Raw genomic sequence first — 24,564 nt, 5'->3', positions numbered from 1 at the left:
TGACAAAGAGGTATGCATGCTAGAGTGTCACTTTGTGTGCTTCGCTAGAGTCAACGCTGCTGCTCGGGGCATTTTGCTTTCTGCTTTGTTTCCATGGAAAAGAAATCTCAATATACAAAGGAAAAGAAGCGGCGCTGGTATTGGTATATTTGAACAAAAGAAGATAGCAATGAACAGATGTGAATATAAATCGACCCTCTTACGCGCCACTCCGAGAGGACTCTCATATGTCATCGTCAACGTCGATGGCATCCGGGTTGGCTGCTGTTTGCGCGACATCTGCCGCCGCTCTGTTGCCGCCCTCCACTCCAGTGCTAGCTGCAACGAATCCAGTGGGTGCGCGAGCCTGGCGCTCCAAGGCCGCCATGGCGTCTGTTTTCTGTCTGATGTCCTCAACCTCTCCATCTTCGGTCGGAGCTTGTTGACTACGTGCGATGGCCTGAGAAGCAATGAAGCTGACGTCGGTACTAGTAGCTGGTTAGTAATTGATGCTCTTCGTAGCATGTGCGATACGTACTTGTACTGTGCTTGGACGCTACGCTTGATGCGAAGCATATCCTTGAAAGTGTCCTCATTTCCATGCTGCACCTCGAAGCTTTCCCACTTCTGCCAGAATCCAGGCTCCCTTCTTGGATCACAAAACTGACTGGCATGTCCATATATTGCTCTGGCACGGTCAATCTCTCCCAAGCGCCTCTCCATCTCAGCAAACTTCAGACACATGTCCTTTGCTTCACTGTCTGGCAGTGCAGCAATGGCTCGCTCGTATATTGAACGAGTCGAGGTGAGGCCAAAGTTCGACGCCGATTTGGTAATGTAGAAGTTGAACATATCCAAGCGGTCCTCGTCTGAAACAGCACGTGTCGCTCGCTCGTAGATACGCATAGCGTGTCGAGCCAATCCACGTTCTTCCTCGAGCTGACCATACATAAGGTATAGCACCTTGGCGAATTTTGGAGGACATCCTTCAACGGCCTGCTCGAAAAGGTCCCGTAATCTTTCGATGCTGATTTTTCGGTCGACTGCTTTTTGAAGGTAGAGGTTCCAGAGTTCGAACGCCACCGGGTATGAGAAGAGATCCAATCCACGTTCGTATACCTTGAATGATTCTTCGAAGTATTTGTTTTCTTCCAGCAGGTTGGCATAATTGACTACAGTCTGAGGAGTAGCGATGCGCAATTCGAAGATGCGCTCATAGACCTTGCGAGTCTCATCCAAGGTGCTGACAGACTCGACAAGATCGACATAGAATGACCACAATTTCCAGCTTTTATGTACTCGTTGTTGGGGGCTGAGGGTTTCGTCAAAATAGTCGACCATGCTTCGTTTGGGTGCTTGGGTAGCCTTCGCCATAATATCGACAGCGCGATCGAAATTCTCGTTGCGTAGCTCCATTTCCGCCCATTCAACCCACATCTCGGCGAGTTCGTTGACCGACCTAAAAGGTACTTTGACAGCCTTTTCCATGATGACCCTGGCGTTACGTAGATCGCCACGCTCCTCATAGAATTTTGCGTAGTTCGTCCATAGGGTGTGGTATCTACCAAGGGCTTTCTTGGGGTGGATTGCGGCAATGGCATTGGTATACGCGTTGACAACCTCGGCCTTGTTATCTCCCCAGAGCGCGACCCTCTTCTCCCACTCGGTAACGCTGTTGGGGTTCTGTCGAAGCAAAACGTCGTTCAGGAGGAACGGTCGACGATCCATGAGTTGTTCAAAGCGCATCATGCGGATGTCGAGTTCGAGATCGGCGTTCTCATCAGGAGTGCTTTTTTCGGAGCGAGCCTGGGCCTCGTCCATCTTGATGCCAATCAAAGCTTCCTCTGCCTCTGCGTACGTATCAAAGACAATCGAGAAATCTCGGACTGTCATGACGGTAGTGATGCCTTCTTCAAAAACATCTCTTGCGCGCTCATAATCGCCCTTGTTGATCCAGTATCGAGCGAGGCCTACCCACAGAATACCTCTCTGATCCGGAAAGCGTTGTATACCACTCCTGACTATGCGGTCCACATCGATGCCCGTATCTTCACCTGTCTGAACCTGGCGGGCGTGGTCGATGATAAGCTCCAACATGTCGGTCCAGAACTGGAAGGGGCCTTTGGCTTCTTTACTGCGGAAGCGTGGATTGTTGAGGATGTCCATGTACTTGACGACGGCGTCGGTGTATTGTTTCTGATCGACAAGAATGTCGATGAAGTCTTCGGCATGCTCGGGGTGGATTTGCATGTAGCGGCGCCAGACCTTGATGGCAGTCTCTCCCGAGGCAGAGGTGGCGAAGGGACGGTAAAGAGCCCATATACGATTGTGTTGAGTGATAGGTAGGGCTCGCAGGGCGCGATCGAAGGTGCGACGGGTCTGGGTGATCCTGGGCTGCTTGCAGAGGAAGGACAGGTACATTTCCCAGATGCGCGGCATCTTGTTGAGGAGGACGAGGGCTCTTTCGAACAAGGCATTGACCTTCTGGTATTCGGTGGCATAGCGGGCGGGATTTCGGTTGCGCAGATGGCTCAGGCGCAGCTCGAGGTACAATTTCCACAGCTTGTAGCTGCGCGGGAGGGCATTGCAGGCGCGTTCCAGCACAAAGGCCTGGTCGAGCAGCGAACCCGTCTGGCGCTTGAAAGAGGCATAGTCGAGCCAGGCGCGGATGTTTGCGGGATTGCGCAGAATGTCCTGTTCGTAGATGACATGATTGTCGGCGACAAGGTACAGATGCGAAGCTGTCGACATGTCGGGAAAGATACACACACGTCGTAGTGGGCCTGCTGACGACGGCGGTAGTAGCGACGGGGACAGGGACGGCGAAGAAGAAGAAACAGCGACAACAGCGCAGTCGATGATGGCGAGAGTCGAGACAGACAGCCAACTGCTGCGTAGCTAGCTACTGTACCTTCAATCACTCGGCCGCTCTCAACTTTTGGACTTTCAACTGACCATCCGCCCAAACTCGCACGCGTCTTGGCAGGCACTTTCCCCGACCAACGGCGAACGTCATCCAGAGCACTGAGCATACCACCTCTAATAAACTGCCACGCTCCTTCCTTCTTCTTCTCACAACCTAAGCGGTCGACGACATGTCTGCTGCAGGAGTATGTCTCTGGAGCGTCTTGTATCTGCATCCCTGCTGACCAGCCATTGTCCAGAGAGAGGCCGTATTCCCTACCCGGCAATCGCTGGGGTTGATGAAGGGTAAACTGAAGGGTGCTCAAACCGGCCACGACCTGCTCAAGCGCAAGAGTGAGGCCCTGACCAAACGCTTCCGAGAAATCACCCGCCGTATCGACGATGCAAAGCGCAAGATGGGCAGAGTCATGCAGATTGCTGCCTTCTCCCTCGCCGAGGTCAGCTACGCCATTGGAGGCGCTGGAATCGGCTACCAGATCCAGGAGTCTGTCCGCTCCGCAAAGTTCCGTGTCCGCACCCGCCAGGAGAACGTCAGTGGTGTCTTCTTGCCTCAATTCGAGAGCTTCCAGACCGAGGGCAGCAGTGACTTTGGCCTGACTGGCCTGGGCAAGGGAGGTCAGCAAGTCCAACGCTGTAGGGAGACATACGTCAGAGCAGTCGAGACTCTGGTCGAGCTTGCCAGTCTGCAGACTGCCTTTGTCATTCTCGACGATGTCATCAAGGTCGTCAACCGCAGAGTCAATGCCATGTACGCCGTCCCTCTGCTCACTTCTACACCAACCCCTTGTCAGCTAACCTTATCTTCAGCGAGCACGTTATCATTCCCCGCACAGAAAACACGATCAAATACATCAACTCGGAGCTGGACGAGCTGGACAGAGAGGAGTTCTTCAGATTGAAGAAGGTGTCGGGCAAGAAGGAGAGAGACGCTCAAGCAGAGGAGGCCGAACGTCAAAAGGCCAAAAAGGCGGCCGAAGAGAAGGGCGTCGATTCGCAGGCCGACCATGGGCCCCAGGACATCCTAGGTGGAGGAGAGGATGATGAAGATGTCATTTTCTGATTGATTCGGGTTTGCTACTTTGAGATATCCTTTTGCCGTTGCTGTAATTACCAAGCCACTGTACATGGCCAACACGACCTTGCCTCTATTGACGCTGGAACGTGACTCTGATGGTGTTGTCACCCAGCGACATGCCTGCTGTGGCCTCTTTGGCGCTGATAGCTCCGTCCTCGGCTTCATACTCGACGAAAGCAATACCCTTGCGACCAGGCACAGTACGGACCTCCTTGAAGCCCGCAAAGCGCGAGAAGATGGCTGTGAGTGCATCCACTCCGTAGTCTTCGGGCACCTGTCTGATGAACAGAATCTTGTTGGGTGGTAGGTATTCGTCTGGTACGACTCCGGCGCCGGCGCCTGATGTTCCCTTGAGGCCTGCTCCACGCGCCGTCTTTGGAGCGCGCTGTGCAGCAGCTTCTTGCTCGGGAGCACCTGGTGCTGGTCGCTTGAGGTTCTTGGCTGCTTCGGCTGCTTCGAGGGCCTGTTTGCGCTCTGTCCACACTTGTCAGTATTCGAGTCCGGCACCGTTTGCCACGCGCAAACTTACCCTTCTCTGCCTTGCGGTGGCGTTTGTGCTGTTCGAATTCTTCCGAAGTTCCTTCTCGTTGTACTGTCGCATCACTCCTGGTCCGGGCGAAATCCAGAGACATGGACTGGCCGAACAACTCGAACCCGTTTACTTCGTCGATTGCATTTTCGGCTGACTGGACGCTGTCGAAGACGATGAAAGCCTGTCCCTTGCGCTTCAAGCTTGACTTGGCGACGATGTCGACAATTGTGCCGTATTCCTCGAAAATCTCGCGCAGCGCTTCGATGAGCTGTGGGATCTTGATGCGCTCAGACAAGTTCCTGGCCTTGGAGTAGCTGTAGTTAGTCCTGCTGGTCCATGGTCTTGGTGGATTCAAAGTGCAGTCGAGCACATACATAGACACTGCTCACTGGTCAGTTGACGCTCTTACGCTTGTTCGTACGGAGTGCAATGTACGAACGTTGCGTTTGGCGCGGTTCCCTCATCTACGGTCGCCATCTTTTGTGATTTGCGCAATAGCAAGAAATGTTGGTTGATGGATTGGAGTCGCAAAGGCCTCGAACGAGTAATGCGCGGAACGACAAGCCAAAAGCCGACTGATCAACGCTAACCAGATTTGGGAACCAAGTGACCGGGACTTGGGTGATGACAACATCGATGCAACGATAAATGAATGCCCGTCTTTCTTCTGGTAACAAGAGCAAGGATTGCTTCTCACTGCCCAAGACTTCAAAACACTTGCTGTAATGGCTCCGACTTCCTGGCAAAAGCTCAAAACCACACTCCAAATCAGTCATGACTACAGTGTCGTTCCTGCTGGCATCCGATGGAGAAGCAACACCTTTTTCATTGTGTCAACAGTTGCTGTTGGTCTATTCACTGATCTATTCTTGTACGGGCTGGTAGTACCAATACTTCCGTATATGCTTCAAGACCGAGTTGGATTGCCGCAAGACCAGGTTCAATCGCACGTAGATGGTCTACTCGCCGCCTATGCTGGAGCCTCTGTCGTCTTCTCGCCTGTCGCTGGAATTTTGGCCGACAAGACATCTACACGCCAAGGACCCTTTCTCGTCGGACTTATAGCCTTATTGCTTGCAACAGTGCTGCTGTTCATGGCAAACAACATCCCCACGCTTGTCGTTGCCAGACTCCTCCAAGGCTGCTCTGCTGCCTTTGTTTGGACGATTGGTCTCGCACTGTGTGTCGAGACTGTGGGTAAGGATAATCTTGGAAAGACCATCGGGAGCATTTTCAGTTTCATATCGGTCGGCAATCTGGTTGCGGTACGTAAGGCCAAGAGTACAGATAGTACAGGTCAAGAGCCACCAGATGACTTTTCGACTTTCGCCTGTACCTTTACTACCTTTACATAAGAAACACGCTGACTGTCCCCTCGCTTTTAGCCGCTGCTCGGAGGCGTTCTCTACCAGAGAGCCGGCTATGCTGGCGTATTTGGGATTGGCTTCGCCGTCTTGGCCATCGATTTCATTATGCGTTTATTGGTCATCGAAAAGAAGGTCGCTCGCCGGTACATCGTCACTTCTCGGGGGGACAGCCACGAAAGTGATACGTCCAATACGAATGACGAGGAAGCTACCAACAACGAAGAAGAGCCTTTGCTTGGAAGTAAATCAGAGGACGACTACTACATCATTTCGAAGGATCAGCCGGCCATCGTTTGCAAGGTTCCGATTCTGCCATGCCTCAAAAACCCTCGCCTGATCACAGCACTGGTGGTGGCTTTTGTTCAGGCACTACTGCTAGGCGCCTTCGATGCCACCATCCCCACCATTGGACAAGAATATTTCAACTTCGACTCATTGAAGGCGGGCACATTGTTTCTTCCTCTAGGCGTATTTGACTTCGTACTTGGGCCTATCTTCGGCTGGGTCGTAGACCGCTTCGGAACCAAGGTGGCTGCAGTAGGAGGCTACACCTTTCTGGTGCCTTGTCTTGTCTTACTACGTCTTCCGCATGCCGGAGGCAAGGACCAGATCATACTCTTTGCAGCGCTTCTGGGACTATGCGGAGTCGGTCTTGCAGCCATCGGAGCTCCGTCGATCGTCGAGGCAGGCAACATCGTACAGAAGTATTACGACGTGAACCCTGACTTCTTTGGAGAGAAGGGACCGTTCGCAAGTCTGTACGCCATGTCATCGGTTGCGTTCTGTGCAGGGTTGGCGATTGGGCCGGAGATTGCTGGCGAGCTCAAGCAGGTGATTGGGTACGGCAACATGAATATCGTGCTTGCAGTCATCTGCGGGCTCACAGCAGCATTGTCGTTCTTCTACATTGGAGGCAAGCCCAAGATGCTTCGGGCAGGTTAGGTTAGGCTAGGTTCGGTGAGTAGACAGTATAGATGGACCATCGAAGCTGTGTTTGGATGGCAGCGTGTGATGTGAAAGCGTGCAATGGTGCAATGGTGGTGTTTGAGGTGTGAAGTCAAAATTGCCTTGGCATGATTGATGTTAGTGGCTGAAATGGGGTCCGTGCGCCAGTTAGGAGCGAGGGGAGCAATTGCAATTCGACAACACTGGGGTGCAACTCATCATCGACATAGCATCTATCGCATCTCCTGTCTTGTTGTGTGTCTGCACATCGACTGACCCTCGACCACCTCTGCTACCCCCTCGTCCTAGGTCTTGGCCAGCTCTCCCTCGCCCCCGACCACACGTCCCGCACACGTCGACGTCCATACTCGCATCTGCGCTCACCGGGCCCGCCCTCGCTGCCGACCTTGCATTGACGACAGCTCGAGCTACCTCGTCGCAGCCACCCGCTCTCACACACAATGGACACCAACATGGAAGATGTTGGCGCCAAGCCAGAACTCCCTATGACGGCGCCCTCTGACCCGCCATCAATCCCCACCCTTGACGGCTGGATCGAGAGCTTGATGGCCTGCAAGCAGCTGTCCGAAGCCGATGTCCAGAGACTGTGCGAAAAGGCAAGAGAGGTCCTCCAGGACGAGTCCAACGTTCAGCCTGTCGTATGTCCTCCCGCCCTCTGCTGCTGCTGCTGCCTCTGCTGCCACCGCTCAACCGTTCACTCGAGCTGACACTACTGCTGCACAGAAATGTCCCGTCACCGTCTGCGGTGACATCCACGGCCAGTTCCATGATCTGATGGAGCTCTTCAAGATCGGAGGTCCCAACCCCGACACCAACTACCTCTTCATGGGTGCGCCTCGACACTTCCTAATCGTCGCTTTTGCTTTTTGCTGACACGTGCTCCACCAGGCGATTACGTCGACCGCGGTTACTTCTCGGTCGAGACGGTGACATTGCTCGTCGCCCTGAAGATTCGCTACCCACAACGCATCACCATCCTCCGCGGCAACCACGAGTCCCGTCAAATCACCCAAGTCTACGGCTTCTACGACGAGTGCCTGCGCAAGTACGGTAACGCAAACGTCTGGAAGTACTTTACCGATCTTTTCGACTACCTACCCCTTACCGCCTTGATCGACAACCAAATCTTCTGTCTCCACGGTGGTCTATCACCGAGCATCGACACACTGGACAATATCCGTGCGCTCGACAGAATTCAAGAGGTGCCCCATGAGGGTCCCATGTGTGATCTGCTTTGGAGTGATCCCGACGACAGATGCGGTTGGGGAATAAGTCCCAGAGGTGCCGGTTACACGTTTGGCCAGGACATCAGCGAGGCTTTCAACCACAACAACGGCTTGACACTGGTCGCTCGCGCCCATCAACTGGTCATGGAGGGCTACAACTGGAGTCAAGACAGAAACGTCGTCACGATATTCTCGGCTCCCAATTACTGTTACCGCTGTGGCAATCAAGCCGCAATCATGGAGATTGACGAACATCTGAAATACACCTTGTGCGTCTCCTTTACCTATCCATCTGACCCACACATTGCTGACCAGCCTTCTAGCCTCCAGTTCGATCCTTGCCCACGCGCCGGCGAGCCTATGGTGTCTCGTCGCACCCCCGACTACTTCCTCTAGATGACCACGGGTGCCCTTTGGCTGATAGATTGTACACTTAGGCTTTCTGGCAGCTATTCGTAGAGAAAACGGTCCGTGTGTCGACTGTCGTCTTTCGATTGCATTGGGGGTATCTAAAGCATGCCATGAAAAGAAAACGATCAAAATATAATCCCCGCATCCTTTCGTAATTCATCTCTTTCTTGAACACGCTGCTGTGTGTTACCAGTTCCAAGTCCTGCTTGCTGCCGTGAAGACCGGCGGTTTCCATTGCAGCTTCTCTGCGTCGATCTGATGTTTGCCTTTGATCTTCTCCTTTTCTTTTTGTCGCTCTCTTTGTTTGAGGATGGCTTCTGTGAGGACAATAACATGGTGGTTTTTCTGGAAAATTGGTCAGTCTGATCTCAGGGTACAATGAGTATGCTCCAACTTACAGAATAACGCAACATGTTCAAATTTTGCAACGTATGCAGCACGTCGTTGGTCGTCATGGCAGTCTGTGCTCCAATGTCCTCGACGCTCATTTCACCCTTGCTCTCCATCAAAAACTCGACGATAATCTCTTGCCAGAACGCACGGTAGCCCAGAAGTCCAAGATCACTGAGTGGTTTCTCAGGGCTTCCCAACTTGCCTTCGCGTTTGCTGAGTTCGTAACTGAATGCAATGAGTAGTCGACCGTATCCCTTGCGCTGATATTGCGGTAGAGTCAGGATACATGCAACATTGTAGCCTTCGGCACTTTCTTTCTCCTTGGAGAAATATCCGACCAGATGGTGACCGTGTTGATCGCGAGTCGTCATGCAATAGAACAGGAAAGGGTCCACGTCGTAGTAGAGTGTCTTGTGGTCCAGGAAGAGCTTACTCAGAAGACACAGGTTTCTGCACCAAGTTCTTTGTCTCCTTCCGTCGATTTCGAAGAAGCTGACCATCTCATCACGATATATCTCGTTACCAGGAGGGTGCAACAGAGTACACTTGCTCCTGTGTCGCTTGAATTGCCTCTCGTTGCCAAAGTAAAGGAGGCACATCTCGCAGATGTAGACCAGCTCGCAGTCAGAGTATTCAACGGGGTACGGCGAGAAATACCAGGGCTCGATCTCATGCGCTCCCATCTGTATCTTCTCCAGATTTCTGACTCTACTGATTTCTGTTTGGTTCTGCGTCATGGAACCACCAGTACGTAGCTTCTCAATCTCCTCTTCGCGTGAGTACAGATGTTCTGGGATAGCCTTTGCAGCCGCGGCAGCGTTCTGCACGTCGATAAGATCTACCGTGTCATCGTCGACCTCTCCATCTGGCTGCGGGGTCCCATCAATAAGTTCGGGTGCGAGGACAGCTACAGAAGGCGATCCGTGATCTTTTCCTGCTAGTGACGGCCGACGAGTGCCCGCTCTCGATGATTGGGAAGCGTCGGTGGGCGTTGCAGAAGGCTCCCTGACACTCGATGCTCGCGATCGCTTTGGTGCTTTGTTTGCTTTCGAAGGTTCGGCTTTCGCTGCTGTCTTACTTGTGGTCTTTTTCTGCTTTGTATCGGCCTTCTCGGGAAGAGGCCATTCGACCTCTCTTGATAGATCGATGCGCTCTGCTGCAACCCATTCTGATCTAATAGTCAGCCATCCGTTGCAATCCTGGTTTCCATTGATGGTCTCGTACCGTCCAATCGTTTGTTGAAGTCCTGATAATGCACACTATTCGGTAAGCAATTTTGCTTGTTGGAGTAAATTGTCCAGACTTACTAAAAGGTAGGTTTCCCTCTTCGCGTTTGGATCGAGAGAATCTCGGCCTTGCGCTTCTCATCGTCCTGTAAAATGTCAAATCAAAACCGAGATGACTTTGCTACTCGCTCGCAATCAAAGATGCCTCGAACGACACGAAAAGGTGTATTTCTTACCTTGTCGACCCATGCTCTGACTCCGACCCTGTCCGAGTCAGTAAGGACCATATAGAGGCTTGGCGAGCCACGACGCACCTGAGAGTCGCGAGAGTGGCATATCCTTTCTCGACCTTTTGCTCGTCTCCGTTGCTGTTGTGGCCTCCCATAATGCCTTGGTAGTCCGTTCGCTTGCGCGGATATCTGGAACGTCACGATCGCGATAGTATATCTTGTGTTGCTCGACCTGGCTCGTCGTCGCCGCGTTGGCCCCGCGATGCGCCCGGAGGGACAAACTTTGCACACTGGTCGTGCGCTTGGTCCAGGAGACTTGGCGTGACTGTCTGCTTCCGTTCCCTTCATACGTCTCTGATTGCCATTCGTGGTTATCACATTCAGATCAATCGACTTCCAGCGTCTTGAGCTACAGTATCGATCAAGCACGTGACGTCCACTCGGCATCGTACCATCCATGTTTTTACTCTCAGATGCGGCAAGAAGTACCGCGAGTTCCAGCAATGCAGAGAGCCACCAATGATTGGGATCGCGATCAGACATGATGCATCATGGACAAATTATCAAGAAATACAAATGGTCTCCAGCGTTTCGACTGCTACTCAGTGTGAAAGGAATATGGTCACTTCCATGCACGCTCCTAGTCGCTACATACACAAGACTGACTCACTACTGGCGAAGATTCAAGTCTGTGTAGGAGATCGGTCTATGTGATCCGTCGTGGTTCACCAGGAGCCATTCTCTGACCACACATCACTCTTCGAGCCTCGTAGCCCGCCCTCTTGCTCTCAGTTTCCGTCATGGATAGATCAACTGCGCGTTACCAGTACAAGCTTTGCCAATTAATTTCCTTGTCGAAGAGCTTACGTTCTGTTGAGCGGCTGTTGCGACTGCTGAACCGTAGTATACTGGCCAGCGTACAGATCTTCACCTCCGCTCAGCTCATGCCATGGTCAATTGACTTTATAGGGCCGTCTTGGTCTCGCGCAGATTATGAACACTAATCGCAAAGGAAGCACAAGAACTCGCTCTACACTTCATTCGACGGAACCTTATCGCAGATCTCCGCTCATATACACACGAACTACCAAGTCCTTGGGCTTCTGAGTCAGTCTGCTTTCAAGAGCCAGGAATGGTGTCTTGATTAGCTGATGTGTCATGTTAATGGCGGGAAGAGGTGGTCTGGAGTCTTCGACTACAATCAACATTCACCAAGCATTGCAGCTTCGAACTGGATGTGTGTGAAGTATCCAGGGAAGTTATGTGGATCGCTGTGGAGGCATTCAATTCTAGCTCCCACAAGCACTGAGGTTCCTTGGTCTTTGTTGATCATGACTGGCTCAACCCTTTGGTTTCCAATTCAGCTAAGCCAACCCCGCTGGGCACATCAGATCAGATCATTCACCGCCATGCACTCTTGTAAGGTACTTAATGGCATTTCCAGCCCGGACTCCTGTTCTTTCCTTACCTTCATCAATCGTTTTGCAAGGCCCCCGGACCTCGTCAGCCACCAGCCCTCAGATATCATGAAGGCTTTCCTTTCGTTAATCGCTACGCTAGCGCTGTCCTACCATGCCGAAGGTCGTGGAATGAAGCCTCGCCTGGCTTTGGCAGCGACCTCTACACCGCCCTCATCTGCTGTCATCAGTGTCACATGTAATGGCAAGTCTGCATACAACTATGGCCAGGCGATTTCGGTCAATGCTTCCTGCACCACGCAAACTTTCTACATCAACACCAAATCGTCGTCCTGCACAACCGTAACCGACTACATCAACACACGTACCACATCGAGCTCTAGCTGCTCGACCTCTACAACTCCTCGGTTCTCAACCTCTTGCACTGTCCTTTCCCTGAATTCAACGTCATCAACGACCCCGTGTTCAACTTCTTCCTCGACGACTTCATGCTCGACTTCTTCATCGACGACTCCATGCACGACGTCTTCTTTATCAAGCACTTCCTGCTCCAGCTCTTCCTCGTCGAGCACCCCTTGCACAACTTCTTCTTCTTCATCGAGCACTCCTTGCTCAACTTCTTCTACCTCGTCAAGCACTAGCTGCACGAGCTCCTCTTCTTCCTCGACCACTCCCTGTTTGACCTCTTCGTCTTCGTCAAGTCCGTGCCCGAAGACATCTTCGTCAAAACCCAGCTCGAGCCCTTGCTCATCCACATCATGGTCGGCAAAGACAACTATTTCACCAAGTGGTTCGACAGTATCGCCCGTCCAGCCTTCTACAACCATTACCGCGAGTGCCTCCACTCCACCGCCCCGCCCTTGGACGACTGTGACTTCAATTATCAGTTCCATAGTCACCGTGGGTTGCCCAAGCTCCGCCCCGACCTGTCCGAAGAGCGATATGACCTCGCAGACATACACATTTACCACTGTGGTAGCTACGCGGGTGCAGATAGTGACGGCCAGCTGTGCTTCCTGCCCCGGTGGCAGCACGGTTACCTTGATTCCCGCCACTTCCACCAGCTTTGGTCCATACACTAGTGTCCCTGCGACTGTTCCTGCTCCACCAGACACTGGTGTCATTACAGTCACCTCACCAGCTGGCCCTGCATCGACCTCCCGCAACACTGTACCAAACAGTGCTCCTTCCGTACAGCCCAGTACTTCGAACGTTGTGTTCACCACTACTGTTGCGGTATCGAAGGACCACCAGACAAGCACGCAGACAGTAACTTCCACCTCACGGGTAGTCAAGGAAAGCTCTGTTGTTATCACTGTGTCCAGCGCGACAAGCGCCGCCAGTGTTGGAACACCTTCTGTCAACATGAATGTTCCATCTGTCAGCACAGCCAATGGAGGATCGCCATCTGCACCGATTAACACACAGCCGACTGTCACGGTTCCCGTCTACGAGACTCGCACTGTGTGTCCGACGTGCAATACGGATGCGGCACAGCCACCAGTGTCTACTGCCTCGTCTCCGGCAGGCCCACCAATGTCCTCGCTGGTCGGACCTAACACTAATGGTGCGAGCTCGCCTTCTGGTCCACCATCGTCACCTACAGCCGTTCCCTCCCAGAACAGCTCGCCTCCTCAGAACAGCTCGCCTCCTCAGAACAGCTCGCCTCCTCAGAACAGCTCGCCTCCTCAGCCAAGTACTCCTGCTGGACCTAGTTCTCCTCCTGCAGGCAATATTCCGCCCCAAGGTAGTGCACCACCTCAAAGCGGGCCACCCACACAGCCTGGCTCGCCCCCTCAAAGCGGCCCTCCTACGCAGCCTAGTTCGCCTCCGAACTCCAACCTACCTCCTCAGCCCAGCTCTCCCCAGGCCAGCTCCCCTCAGTCCAGCTCTACTCCTCAGCGCACTGGTACTGGTCCCGCCACAAGTAAGCTTGCGTTTTCCTTGCAACCAAACAAGACCAATGCTAACAAGCCCCCACAGAGCCAAGCATGGCACCCCCTACTGACACGAACATGGCTTCGGGAGCTGCACAAAACGTCAAGACTTCCCTGCTGACCGTAGCAGCGCCCATTATCATGGCTGCTGTCATGATGTTGCTCTGAGCTCCAGAGTTGTACAACTACTAAAAGTGACAAGAACGTCCATACGCTCCTTTTGAAAGAAAGTTGTTTTGTTTGTGCTTTTCCCTGTCTGATCATGGTTGCACTAATGTATAACACCGACAGAGATTGTTGCGTTTGATTTGGCAAAAAGTAAATAGTAACATGGTAAAGCAGCGAAGTCTGGACAATAAGGCTGCAGAATATAACTGTTTAATCTCATCAACTTCGAATCTGTGCTGTACGTGCCATGATTGTGATAGATGACTAATAAAATACTTCTGGCGCTACAAGGAGGTACATTCTGCTAGCCATGTTCAGAGAATCGTGCTTGCACGATGTGAAAAGAGATTTGATACACAATTTGAAAAGAACTTGGCTACATATGAAAGATGACAAGACGTCGTCGAGAAACGCTCAGAGGTACAAGACGATCTAATATGTGACAGACTGGAATATTCTACAAAGCAAGGGCAGCAGCACCAAGAGCAAGAGCAACAGCGCCAGACATACGGTGTGCAGCACCGCTTTGAGTCGCGGAAGCTCCAGAGGCTGTTGAGGAGCCTGAAGCAGAGCCAGATCTGCTCGAAGTTCTGCTTGAAGTCCTGCTTGCAGTACCGACAGGACGGTTTGCTTCGCTAGTCACAGTGATGGCAAGGTTGCTCATGGACGCACCGTCAACACCGTAGACTGGAAGGGCGACTGCGGTTGCGGTGACGGAAACGAGAGAACCGGTTGGTGCGCTGGAGATGCCAGATGAGATTAGGGCGTCAACGCCGCTGGGGCGAGAAGGAATGTCGAACTCGTCGCTAAAGTCGTCTGCTTCGATCAAGTCGGAGGAACAACGAGGGGCAGTGATGCTGGTTGCAGTGTCGTTGCTGGCTTCGAGAAGCGTGATGTTGATGCGGCTGTACTGCTCCATGAGACTGTTGTAGTCTGAGCGCAGTCGGGCAGATCCGTCGGAGGAGATGTTGACAAGGCCGTAGTTGTTGTCCTCTTGCGACCATCTACTGCCAGTTAGTTCGGGTCTTGGATTCCTTCTGGTATGTTGTACTTACTCGTAGACCAAGCCTCCAGACATGACTGTCATCTGGGGGCTGTACAATGCCTCGACCTCCTCGAAGACACGGGGACTGGGATCGTTGCAGCCGTACTCGGAGAAGAAGACTGGAATCGAGGCGTTGGAGAACATCTCGACCAAAACATCGTACTCGGCTGTCTCGAAACTGGATTCAGAGCCACACCTATCGCTTCATGTCAGTAGCTCAAGAGGTTGAATTGCAGTATTTTTGCAAGCTCACCATGAGTAGGAGTTCAGTCCAAAGAAGTCGGAAGCACTCGAGTCTCCATTGTCACAGGCCAAATAATGGTAGGTGTCCTCGGTGAATTCTCTTACATCAGCAGCTGAGTAGCCGACAGGAATGGGTCTATCCGCGCGAGATGCAATATAGTCCTTCATGTCACGTTGGACTGCTCTCATGTAGGGAGGATTATCGTCGGCTGTCTCCAAGTCGTTGATGATCTCGTTACCTCCGAAGAAGCCTAGCAGGTTGGGATAACCCTTGAAAGCTTCAATGACTGTGAAGACGTGTTCCATGTAGTCGCGAGTATACGTGCTCCCAGGGTTACTGCGATCGATGTGCTGTCCATACAATGGAGTGTTGACATCAAGAATGACATAGATTCCCACGCCATTGAAGATTGACATGCATTCGTCGTGATTAAGAGTCTGTGAATGGGTCAGCCGAAGAATATATTGAGAGAATTTACAGGAGTTGACTCACAGGATCCACGTTGTAGCTTCGAATAGTATTGACACCGAGACTCTGCATCAGAGCTGCATCGCGAGTGCAAGCTTCGGGATCGCTGAGGACATCGCGATCGTTGGTTGCGGAGATGGCTCCTTGGCCGCCTGGTTGATAGTCGACACCGATGACAACGAATCTGTCACCAGAGACCGAATTGACGAAGTCTTGTCCGCGTACCTCGACGGGGTCGACGGCGACTGTCAGACCAGCCAACAAAGCAAGGCCTGCAATTGAGTAGCGCATGGTTGATGGGTCTTGGTTAAACAGTGAAATGACCAAGGAAGACGAGTCTGGTGGAACGAATGACACTATGAGAGGGCACGATATCCTACCATGACAGAGGGATGCCGCTGGATTTATGCGACTGCTCCCATCTTACATACTCAACCATCCGCGGCATCCCCTACTCGGCGCCTTGGGTGTTGTTGTTTGCACTTTCTTGGCTGCTGGGCGAGACCCGTATACTTGGCAGGCCGTTACGATCAAGATCCCGCCTCATTGGAATACTGCAGGTGATCCCAGTCAGAGCCGTGTAGTGATGTCAACATCCTCGGATCTCCTACGGTACACTCTGAACGAACGTGATTGCTCAAGGTGTAGTGGGTGGTTGGGTTGGTGCGGTCTGGAAGGTGACAGGACGTGAGATCTTGGGATTCACATCCGACCCCACACTTCCCGAAACACATCTGCTGCGCCTCATGTCTACACTCTTGGACAATCGTATATTCGTCGTCCTTTCTTGGGGCCAAGGATCTGTACACATGGCAATATGCACAACAAAATTGAAGTAAACAACGCCACTGACGATCATGTGGATTTTGACACCGATGTGTTTGAGCCCCAAAAGTATACTCCTCTAATTTCATGGCTTCAACAGCAGCTTTCCCGTGGTCTTGCGGCCTTCGATGTCCTGCTTTTCGTCAGTACTGCCTTCATCACATCCCACAAGTCTCCAGCTCGGTATCCTTTACTTACCTCGTGTGCAGTTGCGACATTCTCAAGGTCGTACACCTTGTGGATTCGGACGTCCATCTTGTTCTTGACGATGAAATCGAAGAGCTCATTGGTGTACTGTTCGAATTCCTCCCTCGTCGCAATGTAGTTGAACAGTGTTGGACGGAGCACTTTTGCGTTCTTGGCTCCAAGACGCGCGATTGCAAGAGGTGGCACAGCACCACTGGCATTGCCAAAGCTGGCCATGGTTCCCTTGCGAGCAAGACAATCCAGGCTAAGGTCGAATGTCGCCTTGCCGACACCATCGAAGACTGCTGCGACACCTTGTTTGTTGGTGACCTCGTCAACCTTTGCCTTGACATCCTCGTGGCTGTAATTTATAAGGACTTGGGCACCAGCCTTCTTGGCCAGCTCCAGCTTCTCCAATGTGCTCGCTGTTGCAATGGTTCTTGCGCCAACAGCGGCGAGCAACTGACACAACCACAAGCCGACTCCTCCTGCAGCAGCATGAACCAGGATCCAGTCACCCTTTTGCACACGGTAAGCCTCTCGGATCAGGGTCAAAGCAGTAAGACCCTGGAGAAGCGCGGCAGAGGCTACGGTAGGTTCAATGCCAGAAGGGATCTTGATAGCCTTGGCTGCGGGAGCTGCAGTATATTCGGCGTAGGTTGCCTCGGACAAGTAAACGATACGGTCACCAGTCTTGAAACCATGAGGTGTGTCGGGACCGGTCGCGACGATTGTACCCTCTGCCTCTCTTCCAAGCATGTAAGGGTAGCTGGGAGCAGGATACAAGCCAGTGCGGAAATAGCTGTCACTCTGTGAGTCCGTGATCACTATTGCTTTGGAGGGTGTGCATACGTGTCAATGTAGTTGATTCCGACATAGTCATTCTTGACCAGAACTTGACCGTCCTTGGGCTCAGGCACTGAGAGGTCTGTTTTGTATTGCAGAACCTCAGTACCGCCCGTCTTCTCGATGATGACACCCTTCATTGTCTTTGGGAGTGATTGAGATGCCATGTTGCGGACAAGTTGACCAGACAATCCAGCCAGTCTGCGTGAAGCTAGAACGGGTATGGAAGAAACACTGTGCTTCAAAAAGATGGACATTTGAAAGTGGTAACAGAGGAATCCACGTCACCTTATTTGTAATGCGGCGGCTAATACAGCGATGCCCCGCAATCGGGAAGGGAGCTGTCGGCGGCACTGCTCCGCTCACGTCATCTTTGCAGCAAATTCACCACTTTCTCTCCATTGCCAGCGATCACGGTATCTTGTTCTTTCAATGGGTTGTGAACCACAAAGATGTTACTACAGGGCAGTCTGAAGGCATGTGGATCTAGTATACGTCTCTCCTGCTATCTGTGTCTGTTCCGACTTAACCGGGCCTTTCAATAATCTTGTGTCTGAGGGTCAACAGACTAAGCGGGACCTTCAATATCCTCCGGCTCCATGTTTACCTGGTTGTTGCTCTGCTGTGCTTCGTACTCAGCCTTCAGAGCCTTTTCCTGCTTGTAGAGCTCGTTGGGTAGCCATTCAAAGAATGATGGACCGATGGCACGAATGCTGTCCAGCCACTTGATACCGACGTCAAGCTCTCGCACTTCACCTTCGATTTTCATGCCCACAGCACAGTACTGCAGGATGTTCTCCTCAACCCACAGAGTCATGCTGTGCTCCGTTTGTTGTCGTCTCAGCGCCTCCTCTGAATGGTCGAAGTTAGGTGCGAGTGGGTAGGTCCAGCGACGACAATGAAGCTTGCCAAGGGTAGCGAGGAAAGGTTTCTCCTCTCGAGCTGCAGCATAAAGGGTACGCGTCGCTTCTTCGGCCATCTCGATCTTGATCACCTCCAGGCTAATTTGTTCTTGATAAACAGTCTCAAACTTACCCACGTCGGCAACCTGCTCGTATTGCTGTTGAGAGCCGTAAGCTGAGATGGCGAACTTGACGATGTCTCTGCAGTCCTGTAGCGTACGACCGATGATACCACTATCTTCCCAGTGCTGCTCACTGCTGTACACGCCTGCGACGGTTCCGCTGTGCGTAGCCGAGACGGCTGTGTTGAAGGGGCCTGGAAGCTTCTCCCTGGCGACGACTACATTGAAGAGCTCCACGTCTGCGAGATCGCAGACTTTGCGTGCGGCGTGGATCTGGCTCTCGAACTCTGGGCAGACGTTGTGGTGCAGCAGATAGTTGTAGAAGTTGCGCATGACGTTTGTGGCTCTTGCACTATCCACCTGTCCTGAACCACTCTCAAGCTCGGTCAACATGTGGCAGGATCTGAAGGCAATCAGCTACAGTCAATCCCAGACGGATCGTCACGACTTACAGAAACCCCTTTGCTACACCAACAAAGTCGACCTCCCACCTGTCGGTGTAAAGTATGTCTTCGGCGACGAAATGTATGGCGGTGAGGGCAGCAATCTGCGCAGCATCCATCTCGGCCAGATCTCTGTTGTCGCTTCCGCCGAACATCTTGGGACCGGACTCGATGCCTCCATAGTTCATGAACTTGTTGAAAATCTGGGCTGTTTGTTGGTGGAATTTGCGTCGAGCGCGGTAACGCTGAATGGCTGTCTCGATACGTCTGAGATACGGTTAGTGCATGCGAGTCCACTCCTGGATGGTTCTGCAACTCACGTTTCGAACGAGATGTCTCTATGAATTCAGTCAGCAGTCTCCCACATTTGTCGGCAAACGAAACAAGAAACGGACCTGTCGTAGATTGACTGCTCCTCCTTGAATGCTGCAGGAGTGACAGGTGCGTCCGCAAAGAACTCCTCGAAACCTGTGGGTTTCATCTGTATGCAAGGTCAGGAGCTAAATTTGTAGTGTGCGATTGCAAGCGGCTCACCATGCCCTTGGTTATCCATGGCTGATCGGGTGGAGGTACGTTGCCCTTCCTCTTCTGCTCTTCCTCCATGGCTGCCTTGATCTCTTCAGGTGATACAGTGGGCTCTATAGCGAGTGGAACCCTACGCTTGATATACTTGTTGTCGATGACTTCAAGCTTTGTGCTTCTCTTCAGAGACTCGACAACAGATCTGAAGGGCTTGTACTTTCGCATCTTCGGGAATTGGCAGAGACTCTTGAGACCAACGGGCTTGTTTTCCTTGCCTCCAGTCTTGTCGAGAAGATATTTGTCCGTGATAAGGTTTTCGTCGGAAAAGTAGTACTCAACCTGCTGATGGTGAGCTGAAAGGTTGCGATGATCAAGACAGAGTTGGGGGACTGACCTGCTTCACAATCTCGTCACCTTGAGGGTGCTCTACTGGCTGCGGTGGCTGAAGAGGGCTTACGACTTGGGCATTGGGTCCGGCTTCGGCAGTTGTGTCGAATGTTGTGGTGTTGGAGCTGTCGAGTCTGGATTGCTGACTGTCAGGGCGTTGTCATCTTGATATCCCTCTCCCTGTGCACATACCGGCTAGCCTTCTCGGCGCTCTCTCCTGGGAGTGGCATGTCGGTGGGCTCCATGGCGAACTCCGTCCTGCTGGATGGTGCAGCAAAGGATAGGTCAATTTGATAGAGTAGCGAGGATGGAGCTTGAGTAGGAAAGTGTGGGGCGAAGAGCGAAGACCAAAGACTAATGGCGAGGAAGTTTGAGTGTTTGGTGAAAGGCAAACGACAAGTGATGGACGCAATTTGCTTGGTGTGAAGCAATGAATGGTCGATTGATGCAGGGCTAAGTCGGCAAGATGCAGGCTTGGATCGAACGTGTCACAAAATCGGCAGAGACGCACACACACACCTTGACCACATAATCGTCCATCCCGGTGCTTCAAATCGAGAGCTTGACAGTAGTAGTGAACAAATGGTGGTATAATCTCAAATACATGCGAAAAAGTGAACCGAAAGAAGATAGGCACCTAGAATGTCGTACATACGAGGTTGGCAACCATGAAAACCATCACACTTGGGGAAGTTATGGCAGGACAGCCATTATTCGTGTTATCAATGCGACTACTTGATAAACAATGCCTAGCTAGATCAATCAATGCTCAGAGCGATGCATAAACAGAATCTACGGAGTAGAAGATTGATAGAAGTCGACTGCGCCACATCTGTGGCTCATCTCCCTCCGCAAAGCGCCACCCGAACTGTAAAACATCTGGAGCTCACGACTTCCCGGAGTCCACGACAACGGTTAAGTAAACAATGACGGAAAGTGGTCTAGATTGGAACTCGCTCGTTGCGTTTGACAATGTCGCAGCTGGCCAGTAAGTTGTGCCTGTTCAATTCGGCACTACAAGACTGACAAGACAACAGCGACGGCGTCATGTCAGACGCATCTGGTAGTTTGATCATCAAACCATGCGTCGCGGCCGAGGTGCAATTCTATGAGGTTTCCAATGCTGAGCACCCAGAATTCGCGCAGCTGATGCCGACATTCATGGGCAGCCTACAACGTGGCCAGTCTCAAGAACTACAGGATCATCTCACCACTGCTGCTGCTCGCTCTGCTGGCAACGAAGCAATTGTCTTGCCTGCCGCTCTCGACAAAGAGACAGAAGAAAAGGACTCGAAGACTGTAGACGAGGCCAACAACCCCCTACGAGGAAAGAAACTGGATACAGGACTTGCCATTGTGTTGGAGAACGTACTGGCTGGGTTCCAAAAGCCCAACTTCGTTGATGTGAAGCTGGGCAAACGACTCTGGGCTGATGATGCACCACTTTCCAAGCGTAACAAGCTGGACGATGTCGCATCCCAGACGACCAGTGGTTCGCTTGGCTTCAGGATAGCAGGCATGAAGGTATGGCAGCCCGAGGGTTCGGGGGAGTACAAGGTATTCGACAAGTTCTACGGTAGAACTTTGACGTCAGACAATGTAAGGAATGCTTTCTCAACCTTTCTCTGTGTCGACCAGAAGACGGAGACTTCAGACATAGTTGAAGATGTCATCAGCAACATTGAAGAGGCCGTCGGCGCTATAGAACAGATCATTGCCAAGCAGGAAAGCAGAATGTACTCGGCGAGCTTACTGTTTGTCTATGAGGGAGACCCACAAGCGCGTAAAGAAGCTCTTGACTCTGCTGTTACTCAGACGGAACAGAGTCGGCACTCCGATGATCGCAGACAAGAGGGCGAGAATGTTGCTGAAGATGAAGACGATGAAGAGGACGAGCAAGCTGAACCAAAGCTATTCGACATCAAATTGATTGATTTTGCTCATGCAGAGTGGACACCAGGGCAAGGACCGGACGAGAACATGCTGATGGGCATACGCAACGTCCGCAGAGTCCTGAGGGATCTGATGAAAGAAGTCAGTCACGAGTGAATAGGGTCTTAGCTAGCGACGGTGATCATCTGTGAGCGAATATCCATCAAAGTACATGACGAGTCTCAAGTGACTTTTCATTTTACGTGTTGCAATCCAGGACCGTGGGTGATTCAATCGAGCGATGTTGTGACATGATTGATGAAAGATGCAGCGAAATCCTAGCTCGTTCGCGCTTTGAAAGCCCCACCATCCCAAGTCGCATCGATACGCACGATCAACACAACACGACCCATTGCGCCGCTTTCCATGTCGCTTCTGCCTGGTCTTTCCCTCTCGGCCCCGTCAGCGGCAACACCACAACCGGATGCAGCATCGCATGCGCCTCCACGAACCGAAGAGCTGCCCGCGCGCTCAGAGCTGCGCTTCGAAGTCGCTTTCGCAAAGTCATATCGCATACGTCTAGTACGAGGAACAGCAGAAGTCTTTGGCAGCGAACTCGCACCTGGCTCCACATACACCTTCAGCGGCACAAAAGGCGCCGTCTTCACATGGCACGGTTGCACCTTGGAGCTGCATGGCGATGTCGAGAGCGAATATGTCGGCTCCGAAACAGAAGCCATGGTCGAGTGGCTGAACGTCCACGGCATGCTAGAGACTGCGCGAGACGATGCTGGAACAGGCAGAGACAGTAACGGCGGTCCGCGCGTGCTGATCGTAGGCCCTGATGACAGCGGCAAGACAAGTCTGCTCAAGTGCTTGACGGCATGGGGCTTGAAGATGGGACGAACGCCGACTGTTGTCAACATGGACCCACGCGAAGGCCTGCTCAGCATGCCCGGCAGTCTGAGTGCAGTCACAATGGGTAGCATGCTCGATGTCGAAGATGGCTGGGGAAGTAGTCCTGTTTCTGGTCCTACTGTAGTGCCCGTGAAGACGCCGCTGGTTTACCATTTCCCCTTTGCATCCCCCGAAGACAGCATCCGCATGTTCAAACCACTTGTCACACGCGCTGCTCTGGCTGTTACCAGCAGACTGGAGGAGGACAACGAGGCAAAGCAGAGCGGCATTATTGTCGACACACCCGGAAGCATCAACCAGCCAAAGGGCAATTACGACCTCCTCATGCACATCATTTCAGAATTCAGCATCAACGTCGTTCTCACACTGGGCTCCGAGAGGCTTTACAACGACCTGTTACGCAAGTTTGCCAGCCCCAAGAGCTCGGATGATGTGGTGCACGTCTTTCGCATATCAAAGTCAGGCGGCGCAGTAGCAAGGGACGAGGGGCTCATGCGTCAAGCTCGACAGCAACAGATCAAGAACTACTTTTTCGGTGACAGCAGAACGTCACTGAACCCACACGGCCAATGGTGGGACTTTGGCGACTTGACCATCTACAAGGCGGTCGACACTACAGCATCGCAGGCCCAATCGTCTTTCTTGCCTGGCATGGATTACGACGACGAATCGGCGTCTGGACAAGGTCCGGTAACATGGCTGGAGAGAGTGACAGCAAGTCAAGGCATGGTCAACGCAATCTTGTCTGTCAAGTTCTGCTCAGGGAACTCGTCTCTGGACAGCGTGCGCGACAGCTGTGTCATGGGATTCGTATACGTAGCCGAGGTGGACGAGACCAGGAAAAAGGTCCGCTTCCTGGCACCGCATCCGAGCAGGTGGGGCGATCGAGCATTGGTTTGGGGCAACTGGCCCGAGGGCGTAGGCGACTTGGTTGCATAGAAGAGGGGTTACGGATTTCACATGAGCGTGGCGTTACCGGAAGATGAAGATATTTTATACCTTGAGAAGGAGCATTCAGAGAAAGCTTGAGAAAACAACAGAATATTCGCAAGATTTTGGGGACCCAAGACGTGAGCTATATGTACAAGACGAGGTGGTGGTACAGGCATGAAGAGGAGGCGGAAGAGGAGGAGGAGGAGAGAAGGGAAGTGTCGTATCGAGAGTCTGTATGGAAAATCTACTCGACGGGCTCGGACTCGGGAGCGTCAGAGTCAGCGCCGGGGGCGGCGACTTTTATGCTGCTGTCGACGGCGATCATCTCGGCAAGGATATCGAGGATGGGCTATAGCGGGTCAGTACACGGGTGATGGACTGGGGGGGTGCTGGGGAAAGTATACCTTGGGGACGGTCTTGTCGTAGATGCTGATGAGCTCTCTGGGCTGGGGGTAGACCTTGAGAGCCTTGTAGAAACACAGGGCAGCGTCGACGGGGTCGGAGCCATCCTGGCACATCTGCTCGCCGCGGGCAACCTCGGTCATGAAGTACTCCTCGGTCTTCTCGGGGTCTTCGGGGAAGCCTTGGTCGTTGGCAGCATCGACAACCTGGCGGATCTTTTGCTTCTGGCCCTTTTCGGCAGCAACGGCCTCGTCTTTAGCAGCCCTGGAGACCTGCTTCTGCTGGCGCTTGAGCGAGCGACGGAAAGCAGGGTCGGAGCGTCTCTTGTAGTCAAAGTAGACGGCGTATGCGAGGGCAGCGGTGGTGACGGTACCAAGAGTTGCGAGGACGATGGTCGACGTCTGGACGCCTGACGAGGGTGTTGTTGAGGCCATGGTGAGATGTGCGAGAGAGGGTAGAGCAAGAGCGAAGGTACGAGAGCAGTTGTTGACGTGCAGCGACAAACGCGAGGTTGGTTGAGGCTATGCGAAGCGTGGGCTGGCGGGCAAGTGGTGACGGTGATTTTCAGTTTCAGCGACGGGCAGCAGCTTTCGTTT

General features: G+C 52.6%; 13 protein-coding genes across 13 annotated transcripts; 6 read left to right on the top strand and 7 right to left on the bottom strand.

Moving 5' to 3' along the window:
* Nucleotides 1-223: 223 nt before the first annotated feature.
* Nucleotides 224-2,730, bottom strand: M436DRAFT_65253 (TPR-like protein; the record flags this gene model as incomplete). The annotated part of the gene is made up of 2 exons (XM_013570491.1): nucleotides 224-467; nucleotides 518-2,730. 2 exons carry the CDS (start codon nucleotides 2,728-2,730, stop codon nucleotides 224-226), a joined length of 2,457 nt encoding a protein of 818 aa, XP_013425945.1.
* A 344-nt stretch (nucleotides 2,731-3,074) lies between these two features.
* On the top strand, nucleotides 3,075-3,964 carry M436DRAFT_83379 (putative vacuolar ATP synthase subunit D; the record flags this gene model as incomplete). Its single annotated transcript, XM_013570590.1, has 3 exons — nucleotides 3,075-3,089; nucleotides 3,144-3,652; nucleotides 3,712-3,964. The coding sequence occupies 3 exons, from the start codon at nucleotides 3,075-3,077 to the stop codon at nucleotides 3,962-3,964; spliced, it is 777 nt and encodes a 258-aa protein (XP_013426044.1).
* An 85-nt stretch (nucleotides 3,965-4,049) lies between these two features.
* On the bottom strand, nucleotides 4,050-4,988 carry M436DRAFT_83378 (U1 small nuclear ribonucleoprotein; the record flags this gene model as incomplete). The annotated part of the gene is made up of 4 exons (XM_013570589.1): nucleotides 4,050-4,453; nucleotides 4,509-4,815; nucleotides 4,886-4,892; nucleotides 4,951-4,988. The coding sequence occupies 4 exons, from the start codon at nucleotides 4,986-4,988 to the stop codon at nucleotides 4,050-4,052; spliced, it is 756 nt and encodes a 251-aa protein (XP_013426043.1).
* A 248-nt stretch (nucleotides 4,989-5,236) lies between these two features.
* On the top strand, nucleotides 5,237-6,820 carry M436DRAFT_50685 (MFS transporter-like protein; the record flags this gene model as incomplete). The annotated part of the gene is made up of 2 exons (XM_013570435.1): nucleotides 5,237-5,776; nucleotides 5,897-6,820. The coding sequence occupies 2 exons, from the start codon at nucleotides 5,237-5,239 to the stop codon at nucleotides 6,818-6,820; spliced, it is 1,464 nt and encodes a 487-aa protein (XP_013425889.1).
* Nucleotides 6,821-7,284: 464 nt separating this feature from the next.
* Nucleotides 7,285-8,466, top strand: M436DRAFT_50575 (serine/threonine-protein phosphatase PP2A catalytic subunit; the record flags this gene model as incomplete). The annotated part of the gene is made up of 4 exons (XM_013570415.1): nucleotides 7,285-7,482; nucleotides 7,568-7,673; nucleotides 7,733-8,339; nucleotides 8,394-8,466. The coding sequence occupies 4 exons, from the start codon at nucleotides 7,285-7,287 to the stop codon at nucleotides 8,464-8,466; spliced, it is 984 nt and encodes a 327-aa protein (XP_013425869.1).
* A 201-nt stretch (nucleotides 8,467-8,667) lies between these two features.
* M436DRAFT_50068 (histone acetyltransferase, MYST family) lies at nucleotides 8,668-10,485 on the bottom strand (the record flags this gene model as incomplete). The annotated part of the gene is made up of 6 exons (XM_013570330.1): nucleotides 8,668-8,826; nucleotides 8,880-10,042; nucleotides 10,099-10,133; nucleotides 10,182-10,246; nucleotides 10,337-10,364; nucleotides 10,415-10,485. The coding sequence occupies 6 exons, from the start codon at nucleotides 10,483-10,485 to the stop codon at nucleotides 8,668-8,670; spliced, it is 1,521 nt and encodes a 506-aa protein (XP_013425784.1).
* A 1,371-nt stretch (nucleotides 10,486-11,856) lies between these two features.
* Nucleotides 11,857-12,389, top strand: M436DRAFT_83374 (uncharacterized protein; the record flags this gene model as incomplete). The annotated part of the gene is made up of 2 exons (XM_013570588.1): nucleotides 11,857-12,090; nucleotides 12,132-12,389. 2 exons carry the CDS (start codon nucleotides 11,857-11,859, stop codon nucleotides 12,387-12,389), a joined length of 492 nt encoding a protein of 163 aa, XP_013426042.1.
* A 1,921-nt stretch (nucleotides 12,390-14,310) lies between these two features.
* M436DRAFT_65247 (uncharacterized protein) lies at nucleotides 14,311-15,901 on the bottom strand (the record flags this gene model as incomplete). The annotated part of the gene is made up of 4 exons (XM_013570490.1): nucleotides 14,311-14,857; nucleotides 14,909-15,094; nucleotides 15,152-15,579; nucleotides 15,635-15,901. The coding sequence occupies 4 exons, from the start codon at nucleotides 15,899-15,901 to the stop codon at nucleotides 14,311-14,313; spliced, it is 1,428 nt and encodes a 475-aa protein (XP_013425944.1).
* A 619-nt stretch (nucleotides 15,902-16,520) lies between these two features.
* Nucleotides 16,521-17,634, bottom strand: M436DRAFT_74175 (NAD(P)-binding protein; the record flags this gene model as incomplete). The annotated part of the gene is made up of 3 exons (XM_013570587.1): nucleotides 16,521-16,568; nucleotides 16,634-17,423; nucleotides 17,474-17,634. 3 exons carry the CDS (start codon nucleotides 17,632-17,634, stop codon nucleotides 16,521-16,523), a joined length of 999 nt encoding a protein of 332 aa, XP_013426041.1.
* A 401-nt stretch (nucleotides 17,635-18,035) lies between these two features.
* M436DRAFT_74174 (uncharacterized protein) lies at nucleotides 18,036-20,088 on the bottom strand (the record flags this gene model as incomplete). The annotated part of the gene is made up of 6 exons (XM_013570586.1): nucleotides 18,036-18,894; nucleotides 18,944-19,201; nucleotides 19,330-19,415; nucleotides 19,469-19,795; nucleotides 19,851-19,977; nucleotides 20,036-20,088. The coding sequence occupies 6 exons, from the start codon at nucleotides 20,086-20,088 to the stop codon at nucleotides 18,036-18,038; spliced, it is 1,710 nt and encodes a 569-aa protein (XP_013426040.1).
* A 681-nt stretch (nucleotides 20,089-20,769) lies between these two features.
* M436DRAFT_50555 (SAICAR synthase-like protein) lies at nucleotides 20,770-21,892 on the top strand (the record flags this gene model as incomplete). The annotated part of the gene is made up of 3 exons (XM_013570410.1): nucleotides 20,770-20,831; nucleotides 20,881-21,020; nucleotides 21,147-21,892. 3 exons carry the CDS (start codon nucleotides 20,770-20,772, stop codon nucleotides 21,890-21,892), a joined length of 948 nt encoding a protein of 315 aa, XP_013425864.1.
* Nucleotides 21,893-22,141: 249 nt separating this feature from the next.
* Nucleotides 22,142-23,572, top strand: M436DRAFT_50006 (Clp1-domain-containing protein; the record flags this gene model as incomplete). The annotated part of the gene is made up of 1 exon (XM_013570321.1): nucleotides 22,142-23,572. The coding sequence occupies one exon, from the start codon at nucleotides 22,142-22,144 to the stop codon at nucleotides 23,570-23,572; it is 1,431 nt and encodes a 476-aa protein (XP_013425775.1).
* A 238-nt stretch (nucleotides 23,573-23,810) lies between these two features.
* On the bottom strand, nucleotides 23,811-24,402 carry M436DRAFT_83367 (protein import receptor MAS20; the record flags this gene model as incomplete). The annotated part of the gene is made up of 2 exons (XM_013570585.1): nucleotides 23,811-23,915; nucleotides 23,971-24,402. The coding sequence occupies 2 exons, from the start codon at nucleotides 24,400-24,402 to the stop codon at nucleotides 23,811-23,813; spliced, it is 537 nt and encodes a 178-aa protein (XP_013426039.1).
* Between the last annotated feature and the right edge of the window lie 162 nt (nucleotides 24,403-24,564).

The sequence above is a fragment of the Aureobasidium namibiae genome, assembly GCF_000721765.1.
Source record: "Aureobasidium namibiae CBS 147.97 unplaced genomic scaffold scaffold_12, whole genome shotgun sequence".
Classification (NCBI taxonomy): Eukaryota; Fungi; Ascomycota; class Dothideomycetes; order Dothideales; family Saccotheciaceae; genus Aureobasidium; species Aureobasidium namibiae.
Note: the sequence above shows the minus strand (reverse complement) of the source record. Positions and strands in the feature narration are given on the sequence as shown.